At 35.9% G+C, this 17,161-nt stretch overlaps 2 protein-coding genes across 9 annotated transcripts; both read left to right on the top strand.

The window, feature by feature from the left end:
- The first annotated feature begins 40 nt into the window (after positions 1-40).
- LOC113761584 (protein phosphatase 2C 37-like) lies at positions 41-2,164 on the top strand. The gene is made up of 3 exons (XM_027304648.1): positions 41-854; positions 977-1,291; positions 1,397-2,164. The coding sequence occupies exons 1-3, from the start codon at positions 324-326 to the stop codon at positions 1,835-1,837; spliced, it is 1,287 nt and encodes a 428-aa protein (XP_027160449.1). The 5' UTR covers positions 41-323; the 3' UTR covers positions 1,838-2,164.
- Positions 2,165-11,272: 9,108 nt separating this feature from the next.
- Positions 11,273-16,703, top strand: LOC113762489 (protein HESO1). Of its 8 annotated transcripts, none has more exons than XM_027305962.1 (9): positions 11,273-11,743; positions 12,608-12,822; positions 13,388-13,552; positions 13,850-14,025; positions 14,117-14,212; positions 14,617-14,686; positions 15,143-15,273; positions 15,427-15,531; positions 15,820-16,703. In XM_027305962.1, the coding sequence occupies exons 2-9, from the start codon at positions 12,684-12,686 to the stop codon at positions 16,207-16,209; spliced, it is 1,272 nt and encodes a 423-aa protein (XP_027161763.1). In that variant the 5' UTR covers positions 11,273-11,743; positions 12,608-12,683; the 3' UTR covers positions 16,210-16,703. The 8 variants fall into 8 exon arrangements, with proteins under 8 accessions (XP_027161763.1, XP_027161761.1, XP_027161758.1 ...); XM_027305960.1 differs by having other exon boundaries at positions 11,274-11,427; positions 15,427-15,537; XM_027305957.1 differs by having other exon boundaries at positions 11,274-11,427; positions 12,563-12,822; positions 15,427-15,537.
- Positions 16,704-17,161: the final 458 nt, after the last annotated feature.

The following is a 17,161-nucleotide window of genomic DNA, read 5'->3' as shown; positions in this document are numbered from 1 at the left end:
CTCCTCTTCTTCTCTTCTGTACAAAAAGCCTTCATAATTTCTCAGCTCATGGGTCCTCACTTATTTCTGCATTAGAGAGATATATAGAGATCAGATCCATCGTATCTCGGCCTCTCTCTTTCATCTCTCCTCTTCTTTTGATCAGCAGCAGAGGCACCGGCAGCTTTTAAAAGCTTGATCACACACACACACACACACACATTCTTTGTAGTCAGTCAGTGGCAACAATTACTGAGTACTGCTAGTTACTTATCGAACAATTCGATTAGCTTCGCTAGGTGGTACCGTTTCGGTTGGTTGTACTTGTTGTAGTATAAATATTGATGGCTGGGATGCGTTGCGGAGTTAACATTGGAGGCGAGACTGAAACAGCTAAACCAGTCGAGCCTAGTTCTCAGTCGGCTAGGCGGAGGAGGATGGAAATTCATCAATTCAGATTTGTAGCTTCGGATGTAGCGGTTGCTCCTTCCCAAGTTGAGAACGGAAGGAAGAGACAAAAGGTTGAGGTAGTTGGCCCGGCTTCTCCGTCTCGGATGTGCGACAACGCGGTTGATCAGAACTCCAAGGAGGATGATCTGGACGAGAGCAAAGTGGCTGGGAACAAAGAGATGAAGTGTTTGCAATCTGCAGGGCCAGCTAATTCAGTGTCGTCGTCGTCGTCTACATCTACCGTCGAACAGGCGGCTGCTGGGCTGCCGGCGGAGGCGCCTAAATTTGGGATGACCTCTGTTTGCGGGAGGAGAAGGGACATGGAAGATGCAGTTGCAATTCACCCTTGCTTTTCCCAAGGAAATTCTGCGACTCCATCTAATTTGCATTTCTACGGGGTCTATGATGGTCACGGATGCTCCCATGTACGTTAAATCGTTAGTTATTCGTGTGACTCAACTTTGCTACCTGATTTTGTTTCTTCGGTCATCCGTTTTAGTAGTACTGGTACTAAACGTTTTTTGTTTTGGTCAAATGATCATTTCAGGTAGCCACGAAGTGCAAGGAAAGAATGCATGAGATTGTGAAAGATGAATTGGAAAACGGGGATTGTTCCTGGAGGGAAATGTTGACCCGGAGCTTCTCTCGCATGGACAAGGAGATCTCCGACTGGTGCAGTGCAGTTGGGGTGTCCACCTCTCCTTGCCGCTGCGAGCTACGGACTCCTCAATGCGACGCCGTGGGATCCACTGCTGTTGTCGCCGTCGTCACCCCGGACAAAATCATCGTCTCCAACTGCGGTGACTCGCGCGCCGTCCTTTGCCGAAAGGGCTCTGCTATCCCTCTTTCCGTCGATCACAAGGTAAATTCGCAGTTACTTCATCTTTCTCAGCATCCGCCTTTTTCATGTTTCCAAGGTTTGATGAACCGTAGAATGTTGTCTAATTATCGCACGTAAAACATGCAGCCCGATAGGCCTGACGAATTGGAGCGGATCCAAGAAGCTGGCGGCCGGGTTATATACTGGGACGGGGCAAGAGTTCTTGGAGTCTTAGCAATGTCCCGAGCAATTGGCGACAATTACTTGAAACCCTATGTGATTTCTGAACCGGAGGTGACGATAATCGATCGAAGTGGCGAGGATGAGTGCTTGATACTAGCCACTGACGGATTATGGGATGTGGTATCCAATGACACAGCTTGTGGGGTTGCAAGAATGTGCTTACAGTCTGGGAAGCCTCCTTCGCCGGTACGGTCACCAGGGAGTGATGCGACCCTCAATTCACCCGGAGAAAGCTCCGACAAGGCTTGTTCCGATGCATCAATTCTGTTGACTAAACTGGCCTTGGCCAGGCACAGCACTGATAATGTCAGTGTAGTCGTGGTTGATTTGAGAAGAGATCTATAGGCTTGTACTCTTGTCCCAGCGGGGATTAACGTTAAATATTTTTGCCTTGTTTTAAGGTTAGCTGATTTAGTATTTAGTACTAAAATTGATCGGATTGCGTCCAAGACGGCCTGGGGTTGCCGAGAGAAGAAGATTACTCGCTCGCTAGTGGAGTCTTCCAACTTCTTGTGTTCAACTCGGACAAATCTTGACTATGAATTAGTTTTAGTAGTATCATTTTAGGAAGGATTGATGTGGGCAATTTGTATAGATCTGGGGTTATTGCCAGGGGAGGGGAAGATGTATTTTTGTGTTTGATAATATAATAGATATTTCGGACTTCCAATTTTAGTTGGCATCAAACCTTTTAAGATGGTTACTCATTAACACAATTAAAATTTATCTAATCTACCATACATGCTATAACCATTACTTTCCGGCACATTTATATATTTTTTATTTAATTTAACTTATCATCTCTTATTTTTTTAAATTAATTTTATATTTTAAAAAAAATAGTACACTTAAAATATATTTTAATAAATATTCGATGATAGACATCTGCGAGACAAATTCTTTAAGATAACGAAGGGCTATTGTCATTTTAGTTGGATGCGGTTTAGACAACCGAGATTATGGTATGGTTGAATCAAAAACCAGTCAAAATGAGAATATTGGGCAGATTAGAGGATTAGTTTGGGAGGAAAAGTGGTGGTATTAATCTATTGATCTTTTTAATTGTTGCCAATGCCGAATATGGCATCTTTTCCAATTACCCTCAGAACCGGAAAGAATCAGCTTCTAGTTTTAGGCTTCAGACTTTACACTTGTCGGGTGGGAAATGGGAATGAGGTGAGATAGTAATGACCGGACGTTTTCGATTGTGTTGTTAAACAAATCTTTAACCAAATGGTCCGGGGTCCATACATTTTTCCTTTCCTTCTAATTCCTTGGGTCCCCGTTGCTTCCTTGTAAAAAGAAAAATTGTTGATGTTGATTTCTAGTGAGCAACTATTGTCAATCAAAAAAAAAAAAAAAACGAAGAAGACACTAATCTCCCCATATATTTGGACAGATCCGAGGAATTCGCAGCCCTGTGTCGATTTTTAATTTGTATGATCAATGATGTTGGTGCGTCGCCTTTGAATTAGCGCATGAAGGAAGACGAACAAAAAAGATTAATTTGGTTGACCCAAATAGAAGGGGAGATGCATGCAGACCTTAATCACCCGTGACAATATGACACCGCTTGCCCTCAAATTTCCGTGTGAATTCAATAAAAACATTCTTTATAATAGCTCTCTCTATACACGACATTGTAATTACTTCATCAAAGATTATAACATAAGCATATGCAATATGACTATCTTATCTTATAAATATATATATTGTTTTTTTTTTTTGTCGACACAGGGGTGTCCGGGTCAATTCTTACGGGGCCCGACTAATTCCCTACGGCTCGGGAGAGGAGGCCCCACTCCACACCGAACACGTTAACAGCGGGACTCGAACCCTGGACAAGTCAAGAAGGTCGCCATACCCTAAGAAGGGGGAGCGGACTGCTCGAGCTACCCCGCAGGGGCAAATACCAGCCATGTAGAATGGCAAGTTGTGGGAGACAGAGGTTGAACCCCTGACCTCCAGCATTCCCAAAGAAGGGGATGACCACTGGACCAAATGCCAGTGGCATATATATATTTATATATATTGATTAGTGAGATTTTTTTTTTTCACGAAAGATTACGTGCTCAAATTTTATCACTGACGATACAAGAGTTATGTCGACGAATGATCTGTAACAAACTCGTATAATTAATTTCTGGTTTCGAACGCATCCTTTGGTCTATGACGAGGATTCAAGCTTTTGATTTCCAAAAAAAAAGTACCTGTCAGAAAGCCCAGAACATACATTGAGAAAAAAATTAAAAGCGGTTGTGGTGGTCGGAAAAATTTTCGCTGGCAGTACTAACATGTGTAATTTGCATCAGCCGGGCCGTGATCAGTTCCGTCATGAGTCAGCTTCAGCACCAAAGGGGCGGCGGCCACGTAACCATCATAATTTCAAACAGGTTAGGCAAAGCCGCTTAGGCCACCACCCACCTCTCTCGGCTGTGCTGGATTTTAAGACCTAACCAGACAATGACGCAATTCCGATTATAATTCGAACAAGGGTACCGAACAGTGGTCCTCATTGGCTGACTTTATATTGAAGCCGGCTTCTTTTCATTTTCTTTTCCTTTTTAAAGTAATCTTTCTTAAGTAGTGTACTTCGCAAGTTTGAGATGGGCTGTAATTTGGGCAAATTGCGAATAAGGTAGTGATGTCACATTGCTAAGTTTGGTTAGACCAGAATTTGTGGGCAGGAAGAATTACGTGTACCACCTGCCTCTGCTTTCCCACAGCCCACCATCGGTTGGATTGGTAAGGTGGTGCCAACCCTCCATTTCCCCGTCCTTTTCATCATCCTCTTCTCTACCGTCTACTACTACTAGTGTATTTCTTAAAGAACGGCCGTCGCTTAAAATACCAGTTACTTAGTGCTTAGAATCAAGACTCCAATCAGTGACCGAACCAGAAGTTTTTTCTAGGGAGGCCAAAATTTTTCTTAACAAAATTATCTTCATATGTCGTGTTTAGAATAATTTTCATCTATTTAAATAACATAGCATCTAAAAATATCAAATATTAACTTTAATTATAAAGATATATAAAAATATATATATAACTTTTTTTAAAGAAAAAATTAATTCAAGAGCGATTAATTCATATATATATATATAAACTTTTATAATATAAACTAAAATCATAAAAAATTAGAGGGGGCTAACTTTGTTTTATACATACATTTATATACTAGGAATTAAAATTTAGAGGGGCCATTGCCCCCTTCTGCCCCCTTGCCTCCATCATTGATTCCAATTCATGCTTTTTGCTATTTGCTAATACTAATATGTAGTACTAATACCAGTCTAACTTCGTAAGTACTCGTAGCTCATCCCATATGCAAATTTTTCAGAGCCTGAAGAACTTCTTTATTGGTCTCAGTATTATTATAAAAAAAAAAAAAAAAAGGATTTTGATCTCTTCTGTCTTGTACCATTTTCAGGTAAAGTATGATTCAATGATTACTTCACTGTTAGTGACTCTCATATCATTCTTTTCTTGAAGATGAACAATTAATTATGGATGCACATCTAAATATGATTTGTGCGCATTACCTAAAATTGCAACAACTTTATTATCTTTCAAGTACTTTTTTTTTTTAAAAAAAAAAAAAATTTCCCTAAGAGCTAGTGATTGACTTGTCATTAATCATACCCATTCACGTGTGTGTCAACCCCACTAAAAGAAAGGGAATTTAAAGTGGCAGTAAAAATTAGAATGGAGCATCCCATTATGCCTAGTCATAAAAAACCCTAATCAGAGTTGGTTCGTACAAGGATGGAGTCACTAGCTAGCATTAAACATACGCAACATAATATGCCGTATGAATATACACACGATTTGACGCGTTGGAAACAAAAGTAAAAGATGATTTATTTCCTGTTTCTTTTTCAGTTGTTTTCACTTTTGAATTTATTGCATAATCATCTTAATAACTTTTTTGTAGCTAAACTATATAAAGGGTTAGCCCATTTCACGAGTTTAACAGTAATTCATTTGGCCAAGCAACAGTTAAAACACAGTTGAGTCTATTTTTAGGGGAAAACTAAACGTAACTCGTGAACTTCATTGGCTAGAATCACTTGTGAACGTTCATAATTAGTAGGCCATCTTAATAATAAGTAATGATTCTTTTACGCGTCCATAAAGTTTGAGACGTATTCCAACTCTTGATCCTTTCGTCTATACATACACCCTCTAATTTGCTAGCTTCACCCTCTAACCTAACCAGGCTAGATCACGCGGATGCATATATTCTGCTGTTTTACGCGTCCATAGAGAATCGAATAAGAACCAGATCCTCTCTCTCTCTCGAGGGAAACTAGCATGTTCTGACTCTTGCAAGGAGCCATTAATTATTCCACCACTCTATGTGTCATCTTGGTGGCTGCTTCAGAATCGAAAGGGGGATTCTACTTATTGTCGATGAATGAATGTATCAGACGAGTGCTGCTAAAAAGAACTGGTGCGGTTTATTTTTGATTGCAGCCACGATTTTTTGAGTGGGTTTAAGCAGAAACAGGCAGGGGACATTCCATTCTCGTCTTTGCGGATGGACGTTCTAATTCATTGATATATGATGCAAACGACTACTAAAAAGAATACCATTTAACTGGAGATCATCCCAGAATTTGATAACCTCGTTCAATAATCCACAAAGGTGGCAGTCCCCTTTACGAACTCACAATCGTACGTCATGTTGAAATTCCTAAGATGGCCGTCCATTCGTCTTTAACAAGGACTTATTTACTCAGCCTACGATCATCTTATCATGAGTTTTTTTTTTTTTTTATCTGTCAACTAAAGCATGATTTGTTGTTCACTTTTTCTTCTTCTTCTATTGGGAAGATTTTCCAAGCCCAGAGAAATTCCTTTTGTGCATCATCTCAGTCCACTCGTTGCTGAGACGTAATGGGCCAGCATCACGGCGACACCTCGCCCATTTTTTATTCTCCCGCATGAATTTCTGGGGACTGGGGATGAATATTGGGCTATGTTTATCGCGTGGTGGCCCATTTTAATCACCGGGTGCCACTGGTCCTCAAGCAAAGGAAAAGCTTTTCCTTCTTTGATTTTACTGCTAGTTGGCTAAAGCGTCGAAGGTTTTTACAGCGTAATTTGCTTTGCTATAAGCTAAAATTTTATTGTGTACAGCTAAACTTGTTTGGCCACAAGCATAATATCTCCTCAGTGTTTTTGCGCACTTTACATGGGTGCTTATTGGAATAATGTACATATTTGTTGGTGGAAAGTTGAATGTCATGGACAATCAAGGAGGAGAAGTTTAAAATTTAACCACTGATAAATTTTTTATATATTATTTTGTACCGCAATATATAAATATATACAATATTATTTTGATTTGAAATGTAATCAATCCCGTGCATATCACAGGTCAAAATGCTATTTCATGGAATCACGTTCAGTCAACAATAATATTTGGTTTACACCAAAACTTCCACTTTATGTTTCGCATTAACTTTGCAATTTTATATCTTTGTGACTATTTGGAAACTAAAACCTGGTTAGGCAAAAGAGCAATGCTCCCATCCATTCCCACCATTCACCAATCGTGAATAACTCGATCTAATATTTGTTAGGTTTGTCTGTTTAATTTTCTGCTAGATTAATGTATAATCTCTTGTCCCAATCACTTCATTTTAGACCCCGGTTTAGCACTAAGAAGTGCAACAATTCGCGATACATTAGTAATAACTCTCCTTTTTTAAGCCAATGAGGGACTAAAGTGCCCATGGATAGATGCAGAGCAGATCCCGTCTCGACTAATTATTAAAGCTTAGGTAACTTTGATGTTACCAGTTTACATCATTATCATCGCCATAATGCGAATACTGCTTACACAATTTGGTGGTTGTTTCCTACAAAGCAAGTTTGTTTTGGGACGCGTTTACGGGGAGAATGTGCTTACTGATAGAATTGGTGGTTGTTTCCTATAAAGCAAGTTTGTTTTGGGACACGTTTATGAGGAGATTGTGCTTGCTTATCTAACTTTGGATTGTAAATTTTTTTTCAAAAAAAATTTATATTTTTCGTGATTATATTTTTCAAATATCTTTTTATCTCATACATATTAAATCGTTATAGTACATTTTTCTACAAAAACTCAAAAAAAAAAAAAACAATTCAAACGAGTTCTAAAATTTTGATTGTTGGTTGTGGAACTTTTTTTTCCCTAAAAAAGCAAAACTTATTAATTAATTGCTAAAAATTATCCAGTATTGATTTGATTTGCATCATATAAATATGCCTTAATGACAAGTTAGACATGCAATGAAAATAATAGATTTGATTTGTAATTTAACAGATATAATAAATCTGAAAAATTGTAACACATTTAAAAAAGTAAAAAATTTTAAAATTGTCTTTTAATAAGAAAAATCAGTGCAACTCTCCGAGATCTACAAATCAACTGTTTTAAGCTTGATGATGAAATTTGTCAAGATAGTTCCAAAATCCCAAACAATTCTAGATTTGAATAAGAAAACATTAACACAAAAATCTCAAATTCCTAATCAAACATAAAATTCTCAGAATTCTCGCTAAAAAAAATTTAAGTAAGACTATTAAAATCATATATATATATATATAATAAAGTCGTATTCTCATTCTTATCCTTTCATATTTTCTCTTTCTTACGTGGCTTAACAAGACGGCAAGTAGTTTTCTATGTGGCTTGCTCCTTTTTTGTTTAGATATATATATCAATTCTAATTTCCTATAAGAATTCTTAATATTATATGATTATTATTTCCTACCCAAAAAAGAAACTGGAAAGTAATGCGATATAAATAAAAGAGATATAAATATCTCTATTAGATATATCTCCAAATTCATGCCAATAAATTGTGTACCACATAGGGAACCGAAGTAAATAAGAATTGTTATCACCACAAGAAGTAGAAAAGTAACTAATTTTAAAAGGAACCATTAATAACAGAAGTCAATATCTGATGTCGGAAATAGGATTCTTAATAAATTTTATTATTAAGTGCGTTATCAAGACATAGTGCATAGCACGAAATTTATGGAAAAGAAAAAGTTAATTGAATCCAATTAACTATATGTATTTGACCCGTACGGTCAAATATAAATTTCTATTTAAGTACGGGTTTGTAAATTCTTATAAACCTGTTCGTTGTTAATCAAAACATGCAGGTTATACTCATTATTAGGTTATAGGATTCACAATACATCTCTACTCAGATGGTGGGGAGTATTTAGTGTGTAGACCCACACAATAGAAGTCAATGCACTTAAAGGATTCGATATAGTTGAAGTGGTCTTTCAAGGTAGGTAAACAATCTCGCATAATATTTAGTAATAAATTTCTCTTTTATTTCACATATTATATCTCACATAATATTTTTGCCTTTAATTTTGACAAATCATTATCAGATTGGTGAAATCGATAACCAATACCAACCTGAAGCATCTTCTTCCCAGATTCCAATTAGTATAACACATGATTCTAATCAACAACATTTCAATACACTTCATATGAATCATTCATCAGAAGATTCAACAAAAACTACACATGATTCTAATCAACAACATTTCAATACACTTTATATGAATCATTCATCAGAAGGTTCAACAAAAATCACAAAGGAAAAGGAATCATCATAAAAAGATTTCCATGAGAAGGTAGATTTAATATACTATTTTACTTTCTTAAATTATAATCTTTATGTATTGTTATACACAATCTTGAATGCGGTAAATTATTTATTTTTTTATACATAGTTATCCTGCTTTGCTATCATGCAGTGATAATGGAAAATCAATAAATGTTGATTTGTACGGACAAATCGATGAGAATGTTCAAACCGAAGAAAAATAAAAACAAGTTTCTGAAGAGTAGAATATTATTTGATACTATTTACTGTACTTTTTATTTATTTTCAAGTTTTTGAATGTTATGGTATTGTCGAATGTTATTTTTTTCATTTTTGAATTATTATTTACTGAATTAGATGTTCAAATTTATATTATAAGAATACTTTATATTACAATGCGCATATAGTAATATACTTAAGAAATGTTATAATAAAATATACATTAAGTTTATATTTCATATAGATATTTTTATAAAATTGACTAAATAGTTTATTATTTTTCGAAAATTCCCGCTCAACGAACGGGTACAAAACTAGTAACAAAATAAAGCAAGAAGAATAAGTAGATAGAAGTTGGAAAAAAAAAGGATAGGCAGAGAGATGTAGACTCTAACAATTACAGAACTTGTTATAGATGCTTGGACCATAGGGATCCAATTTTACGCAAAATAACGTCAAATGAAAACTAGAATTGAATATTTGACAAAAAAAACTAGAATTGAATAACTTTTCCTTGTAATTTTTTACATTTCAAAGCTAGCATTAGGTTTTCACAAATTATAAGTAGCAAAGGTTTACTTCAGGAGAGCTTGACAACTCATTCAATTTTTATTTTCAATTTCTGAGAAATGTGTCCATCCTGATGGTCGATCATTGAAACTTGCTGTAATAGTCGCAATAATCGTCCATATCATCTAAACGACTTCTCTTCAATTCTCAAATCATTATACTCCCTCCGTCCCATTTTGATAGTCCTAGTTTTTTTTTTCACATAGTTTAAGAAAAAGTAGTTAATTTTGTTGGAACAATCAATTTAGGTAGCTATTTTTCTAAAATACCCTCACATTAATTAGAGTATAACTTTATGGGAACTTGAATTGATGGTAAAAAAAGAATCAACTCTCATTAAATGGGTTAGGTTTATAGTAACAATAACTTACATTGAATAAGGGTATTTTAGAAAATTTAAAATACAACTACATTCTTCAATTGGAAAGCGGACTACAATTTGGGACAGACGAAAAAGAAAAATAGGACTATCAAAGTGGGACGGAGGGAGTACTAATTAGGCATTGACCCTCCGTTCATTAGAATATGTACGTCAAAAGTTTCAAACGATTTGCTCAACTTTTAATTTTTTTCTAAAATCAATTATTATTCCCTTAATTTTAATGCGGTAAATAAATAGCTTTCTTTCCTTCTGTATTTCAATTTACAAGAATTATGAGGTCAAAACCAACCTAAGGGTGATAACGGATAGAGCAACCACTAATATATATATATATATATATATATTGTAATTTTAGAAGTTGAATGAAATATTTAAAACATGAATTGATTTTTTATACACCGATAATATATACACTGTTATGTTTGGATAAATGCCATATATGTTGAATTTAAATTTCAAATCTAAATTTTATTTATGTGGCATTCATCTAATTATGATAGTTTATATAAAATATTTACTCTTAAAACATATAATAGTCGAACAATTATTTAGTATATTTAAAATACTTAGAGTTGTTTGGATTGCTATTTTTTAGAATTATTTTTTTTAGAAAAATGTATTATAATAATTTGATATATATACAAGATAGAAGGATAATTAAATAATGTATTCATGAAAATGTAATTTTTTTTAAGAAAATGGGAATCCAAACGAGGAAGAATGATAATTTACGTACATGAGCCCGAACAAATATCCTGAGATACACAAAAATGGAGGAGAGGCATGAACGGTAGCTACAAAAAAAAATGTAAATTTTCGATTACAACTTATTTTTACGTTATATGTGGAATTCATAAATTTTTTTTATATAATTACATGTTGTTAAAATTAAATTTCACCGTATACATATAAAATTACATTTTGTGTATTTTACACAAAATCGGTCGTAATGATTTTTTGACAAACCGTTCCGGCCCCTTGTCCCAACACAAACACACGGGGAGAGAGGAGAGAGAGAGAGAGAGAAAAAGAGGGCAGTGTACAAATAGCGGCACCCACGCCGCGGTACAGCGTTCAGTTCAGCCTGAGCCCTGCTGAAGTCGTCCCGGTACTCTCCAGTCAAAGATCGGAAGGCAAAGGTGTGTGGTGTGGGGGCGGCCGTAAACTTGATTGGGCCACCGCGCTTTCTTTCTCCCGCCTCCTAATACACAGCAGTACTACTGCTTCTGCTACTACAATTACAACTACCACCGCGGATTATAGTACTAGTACTAGTATCATTAATATTATTAGCGCAGCATTGGAGTTATATTATATAGAAATTAGAAACCCTTGTTGCTCAGTAAAGCCACCCTCCCTTTCCCTCATTCCAAGTACTTTTATATGAATTCAATCTCACATTCCTCCATTCAACCAAATTCGCTTTCGAAAATCATTCCAATCCTAAACAATCAGGTCACATATTTTCTCATTATTATTTTGCAGCAGTGAACTCTGATTATTTATTACTATTGTTATTTGCTGCGCTGATTTTCAATTTCAGCCCGTTCTCTTTCAATCGGTTTGTTCTGGATGGGGTAAATTTGGGATCGGTGTATATGAAAATCGATTGTATTTTGCTATTTTATTCAATGGATTATAATTCTAAATGTACTCGTTAGCTGAAATTGTGGCTGTCCATTTTGTTGTAATTGTGGTGTTTGCTCTGAAGCTTTTAGCTTTTGCTGCTTCAGTAACCATATGCATAACTTACAATACCATGAACACACACACACACACACACACATTCATGGTAATTCTGAGTGGGTTAGAAGCATATGAGTTGTAGATATATGCATTTGTGTATTTAATGAACTTGATTTTACTGGGGACATTTCTCTGTTGTTTAGCCTGCGGTAATCTAATATGTTTTGATCTTCAAACACGAGAATCTGTATGTGACTATGAAGCAGATTTTTTTGTAGAAGAAGAGCAAAAGAGAGTTATGTGAATAAAAAGTAGGTTAAAGTTTTTCTCCTCAAAGTAGAACAAGTGTTATTATGCCTGCTGAAGACATAGAATTGAGCTCACTTTAGGTTCTTTAGATGCAGTGGAGTTTTGGTTGCACACCTTGCATGAAGATCAAGTTTATGGAGGATAATTTACTATTTTTTCTCAACACTGGCAGTGATTTTAACTGGAAACCTTTAGCTGATAATGTTCTTGACATTTAAAATTTGCCAGTTTGTCCCACTAATTATTTTATTTTATTTTTTGTTGGTCAATTTGGAATAGAGTTGAATTGCATGATGCATTAGTCTCCGCTGTTTCTCGATGCAGAAAGAGAATTCATTCATCAGAGAGCTTTGACATGTCTCCTTCATCCTGCTAATACCTATACTACCTTGTTGTTAAAATGAGTGGTGGTCAGTTGTTAGAGCTTACTCTCAGGGATATTCTTCAAGTAATCAATCCCTTGAGGGAGGACTGGTCAATAAGGTTTTATATCATCAATGAGCTTCAAGCTGTTGTTCAATCCATAGAAAGTCTCAGAGGTAATGGGGCTTTGTTTGTACTGTTCTTCCTTTGTAGTATGTGATTAAGTTGTGCAAATCTTTGGTATGCCGCTTCTCGTTGTAATTCTTTGAATTCTAAATCCTTTATGCTCCTTTCAAAACATAAAAAAGTTTGTGTCTTGGTCTGTGTCTAACCAGAAACCATCATGCCAAAAATTTGAAAATGCCTTGCCTTCTTCAAAACTAGCTCTTAGGCCCTACACATGCAAAATCAAGAGAAGAAGGAATATGGCCTGGAGTAAATGTATGCTTTGGTCAAGCAACGACACTGTATTTTTGCGTCTGTTGTGCTAAAATTAAGACTGGCTTACTTTTTGTTGCCTCATCCAACAGAACAGTATTTTCAGCAAACAGCTTTTTTTTTCAGTTGTTTATGATGCTAGACATTGCGTTGTGATGATGTATCACTGATTTAGTTCTTTTAAATCAGTCTTTCTAGTGAATTTCTGTGGATGCATATTTTATGCAGGACAATAGATACGGATTAAGAATGAGATTTGTTCAACAGATAAATTTACCATTTTACTTCTTACTTGGTGTTCAGGTGCCACTGTTGAGCCTTTTGGATCGTTTGTGTCCAATCTCTTTACAAGATGGGGAGACTTAGATATATCCATTGAATTATCCAATGGCTCCCATATTTTATCTGCTGGGAAAAAGCACAAGCAAATGTTGCTTGATGATGTGCTGAGAGTTTTGAGAACGAAAGGTAAAGTGCTTCATGTTCTAGTCTGAAGAATGGCTTCAACTAATTTACACTTTCTTTAGTTTGTGATATACTAATGTCTAAGCATGGTTGGTTCAACTATTCAAAGAAGCATGAATGACCATTTCCTTGTGGCATATCATCATTGGAGAAGTTGTAGTTGGGATTCCTTTTGGGCTTCACTTCAAATGCTTTGCTTTAAGAGAAGCAAACTCATTGCTTTTTGAAGAAGGATTTTGTATTTGCAAACAAATATCTTATATCCTTTTATGCTGACTTGAGCGCTTGATTGATTTGCAGGTGGATGGCATAAATTGCATTTTTTTGCGAATGCTAGGATTCCCATTCTGAAGCTTGAGACAAGTCATAGCATCTCCTGCGATATCTCAATTAACAATTTGAGTGGCCAAATGAAGTCTAAGCTATTGTTTTGGATGAATGAAATTGATGGGCGTTTCCGTGACATGGTTTTGCTGGCATGTTTTCTAACATAACTATAGATGTTCCAAATAAGACAAAGGGAAAAAATGAGAAGCTAAAATTTGATAAATCCATCCATCTCTGCAGATTAAGGAATGGGCAAAGGCACACAATATTAATGATCCAAAGTTTGGAAGTCTTAACTCGTATTCTCTGAGCTTGCTTGTTGTCTTCCACTTCCAGGTAATTTAATATGTCCTGTAACCACCCCCTTCCCTCCATTTTCTTTTCATTTAAGAGTAGTCATCAAGTGTCTTTTTATAGTGGTTTTGGGACGGCATATTCTTCCAAGGGGTGATAGTTATTTGAAAGTAACATAACGTGTCAGTGAAGGTTTAGCTTGTTTTCTGTTACCATACTAAAGCAGCACTCACTTGATATTACAAAATATGGTTGGGTGAGGCCCTTGATGCTTGGAATTCTTTGTACATGTCATTTTTTTAAGCTAGGCATCATGTGCTGTGTGAATCTTCTTGCAATGTTCAGCAATTTAATGTGTCATGTTGTATCTGTTTTAATTAGTGATATTTTCTTTATGTAGGTTTTTCTTTTAGGATTGGTGAGTAAAACTTTATAATATTTTGCAGACATGCGTACCTGCAATTTTTCCTCCTCTCAAAGAAATATATCCAGGCAATATGGTTGATGACCTTATAGGTACGTGTCATTGTTTTTCTTTTTTTGGGTCATTTGTTTATTTGCTTATTTGCTCATCGTAGAAAAATATGTTCAAGTGTTTTCTATATTACTCCTCATCTAGAACATATGAATTTGAATTTGCAAGTTTTTCAAATATGTTTGTTAACATAATCAGTAATCATAGAGTTAGCTAGCCTAATTGATTTTGTGTTTTGAAACTATTAATTATTAGATATCCAAGAGAATCTCTGTAATCAGTTGGGAACAATCATGGTACTTGAGTTGGAGTGAGTTAAAAACTTTCCGATCATTGCTTCTTCTCTGAGTTTGAGCCTTCCTTCTCTTGTTCTGGTACTCATTCTCCAGAAATCCTTTGGTTAAGATGGGAATGGAGAAAAAAGATATCATCTGTAACTATAAGTGCTATTAGATTGCTTTAGTCATCTAGCAAATCTGTGGATCTTTTATGTGCAGGTGTGAGGGCTCTTGCAGAAAAACATGTTGAAGAAACTTGTGCTGTCAACATAAACAGATATCGATCAGATAGCTCCAGACTTACCAATCAAAGTTCTTTGTCTCAGCTTTTCATGTCATTCCTTGAGAAGGTAATAGTTGGTGATGTAGAATATTTCTTCACTTGTTGCTAATGGGAGTTCATTATTCCTTGTTGCACGATATGAGAAGTTTGAGTTATGAACTATTTTTACTGCAGTAGCATTGACGGGGAAATTCCATGCTTTGATGTTTTGCATCTTCAGTTTTCTGACATTAGTGCAAAGGCAGCAACACAAGGAATTAGCCCATATACTGGACAGTGGGAAGATATTGATACCAACATGAGATGGCTACCCAAAACTTATGCTGTATTTGTAATCTCTCTCCCTCTCTCTCTCTCTCTCTCTCCGCACTTACACAGAAATACCTACACACACAAACAAGCTTGGAAAACATCCACAAAAACATTCTTTGTGCACGTTCACATGCATTCATTCCACATAACAGCAGGAGATTGTTCGGCGCTAATGCTTTCTTTTCTTTTTCTTGCAACTGCAATCTACCTTCACGTTCTTTTTAGTGCATTGGAGGCCTCATGGCCTATGTGCTACTACCTTTGATTCTTTGAAAGTTAACATCATTTTCATGGTTGTTAGATTGAGGATCCCTTTGAGCAGCCAGTTAATACAGCAAGGACTGTCAGTAATAAACAGCTAGCTAGGATATCAAATTCATTTCAGACAACACTGAATATGGTTAATGCGGCCAATCAAGATCAGAGTATGCTTGTTTCTGCTCTTGTAAGACCACAAATATCGCAATTTTTGGTAAAACCCCCTTTTAGATGCCAAAGTAGCCATAGCAATGGGACTCGGCCGCAAATTCCAAGAGCCATACAGCCAGCTGGCGGTGTTCAGCATCAGTTTCAAAACAGGAGAAGTCAGAAGCGTCAGAATGAGACAAATCAAAGACCAGCCCAAGTGGTCCATATTCCTAAAGTCCATAGTCAGGTGCAGCAAGTGTGGAGGCCAAGATCTGAAAGTTAAAATGTTTCGGACTCTTTTGCCAACAACCACTCATCCTTGTTTAGAAGATGATGGTCAAAGATTGAGTTTTGGTTTGGTTCTTGAAAAGGTAAAGCAAAAGCTCACGAACTACTACCCTGAAGGCAATAGGGTGCTCAATGATCTGGAGTGTTTTTCACTATATTAGTTTCACCCCCTTGTTGGTGGTCTGCAAGATATTGATTTTTGTTAATGGGATGCTCATAAGCAATTACTCTCTTTTGGCACAAGTCACACACAAAAGGTCTTCTAGAATATTTCGTGGTGTGGTGCAATATGCATTAGTTACTATCATCAAACGTGCCCACAAAAGTTCGCACCTCATTGTAAAGACATTTTGGAGTGGCTTGATTTGGACGAGCATTGGCTGAAAGACTGGTTATAAGGAGGCATTTTCTGAATTTTGCTTGGAAAAATGTAACGTGTGAGGATGCAAGAATAGATAAAATGCTCAAAGCCCAGTATCCATTTTCTCCTGACTGTTTTTATTGATGTCTGCTTATTGTCATCTAGAAAGGAAAGACCTGAGAGAGGGAGGTATGGAGGGGAGCTTTAGCTTATTCGAGTCAAATTTTGACTTAATTTTACCAAATTTAAGTTTGATTGACGAGTTCTCAACGTTAAATTTGAACACAAGTTTGGCCTCAAATTCAAGTTGAATCGAATTCGAAATTGAGTTTAAGCTTAAAAAAATAAAAATGATTATATTTTTGAAATCAATAAAATAGTAAGTTTTTAACAAATAATAAAAAATTAAAAAAATATATATAATTTTACTATTGAAATAAAAATTATATACATATATATATATATATATATATAATTCACTAAACTCGCGAGCTAATAAGTTAACTCGAAATCAAGCTTGATTTGATCAATTCGAACTCAACTTGTGATCGATGTTAACCTAATTCGTGTCAAGCTTTGATTTAAG

Source organism: Coffea eugenioides, chromosome 2 (genome assembly GCF_003713205.1).
Source record: "Coffea eugenioides isolate CCC68of chromosome 2, Ceug_1.0, whole genome shotgun sequence".
Classification (NCBI taxonomy): domain Eukaryota; kingdom Viridiplantae; phylum Streptophyta; class Magnoliopsida; order Gentianales; family Rubiaceae; genus Coffea; species Coffea eugenioides.
The sequence above is the reverse complement of the archived record's forward strand: the minus strand, read 5'-3'. Positions and strand labels throughout refer to the sequence as shown.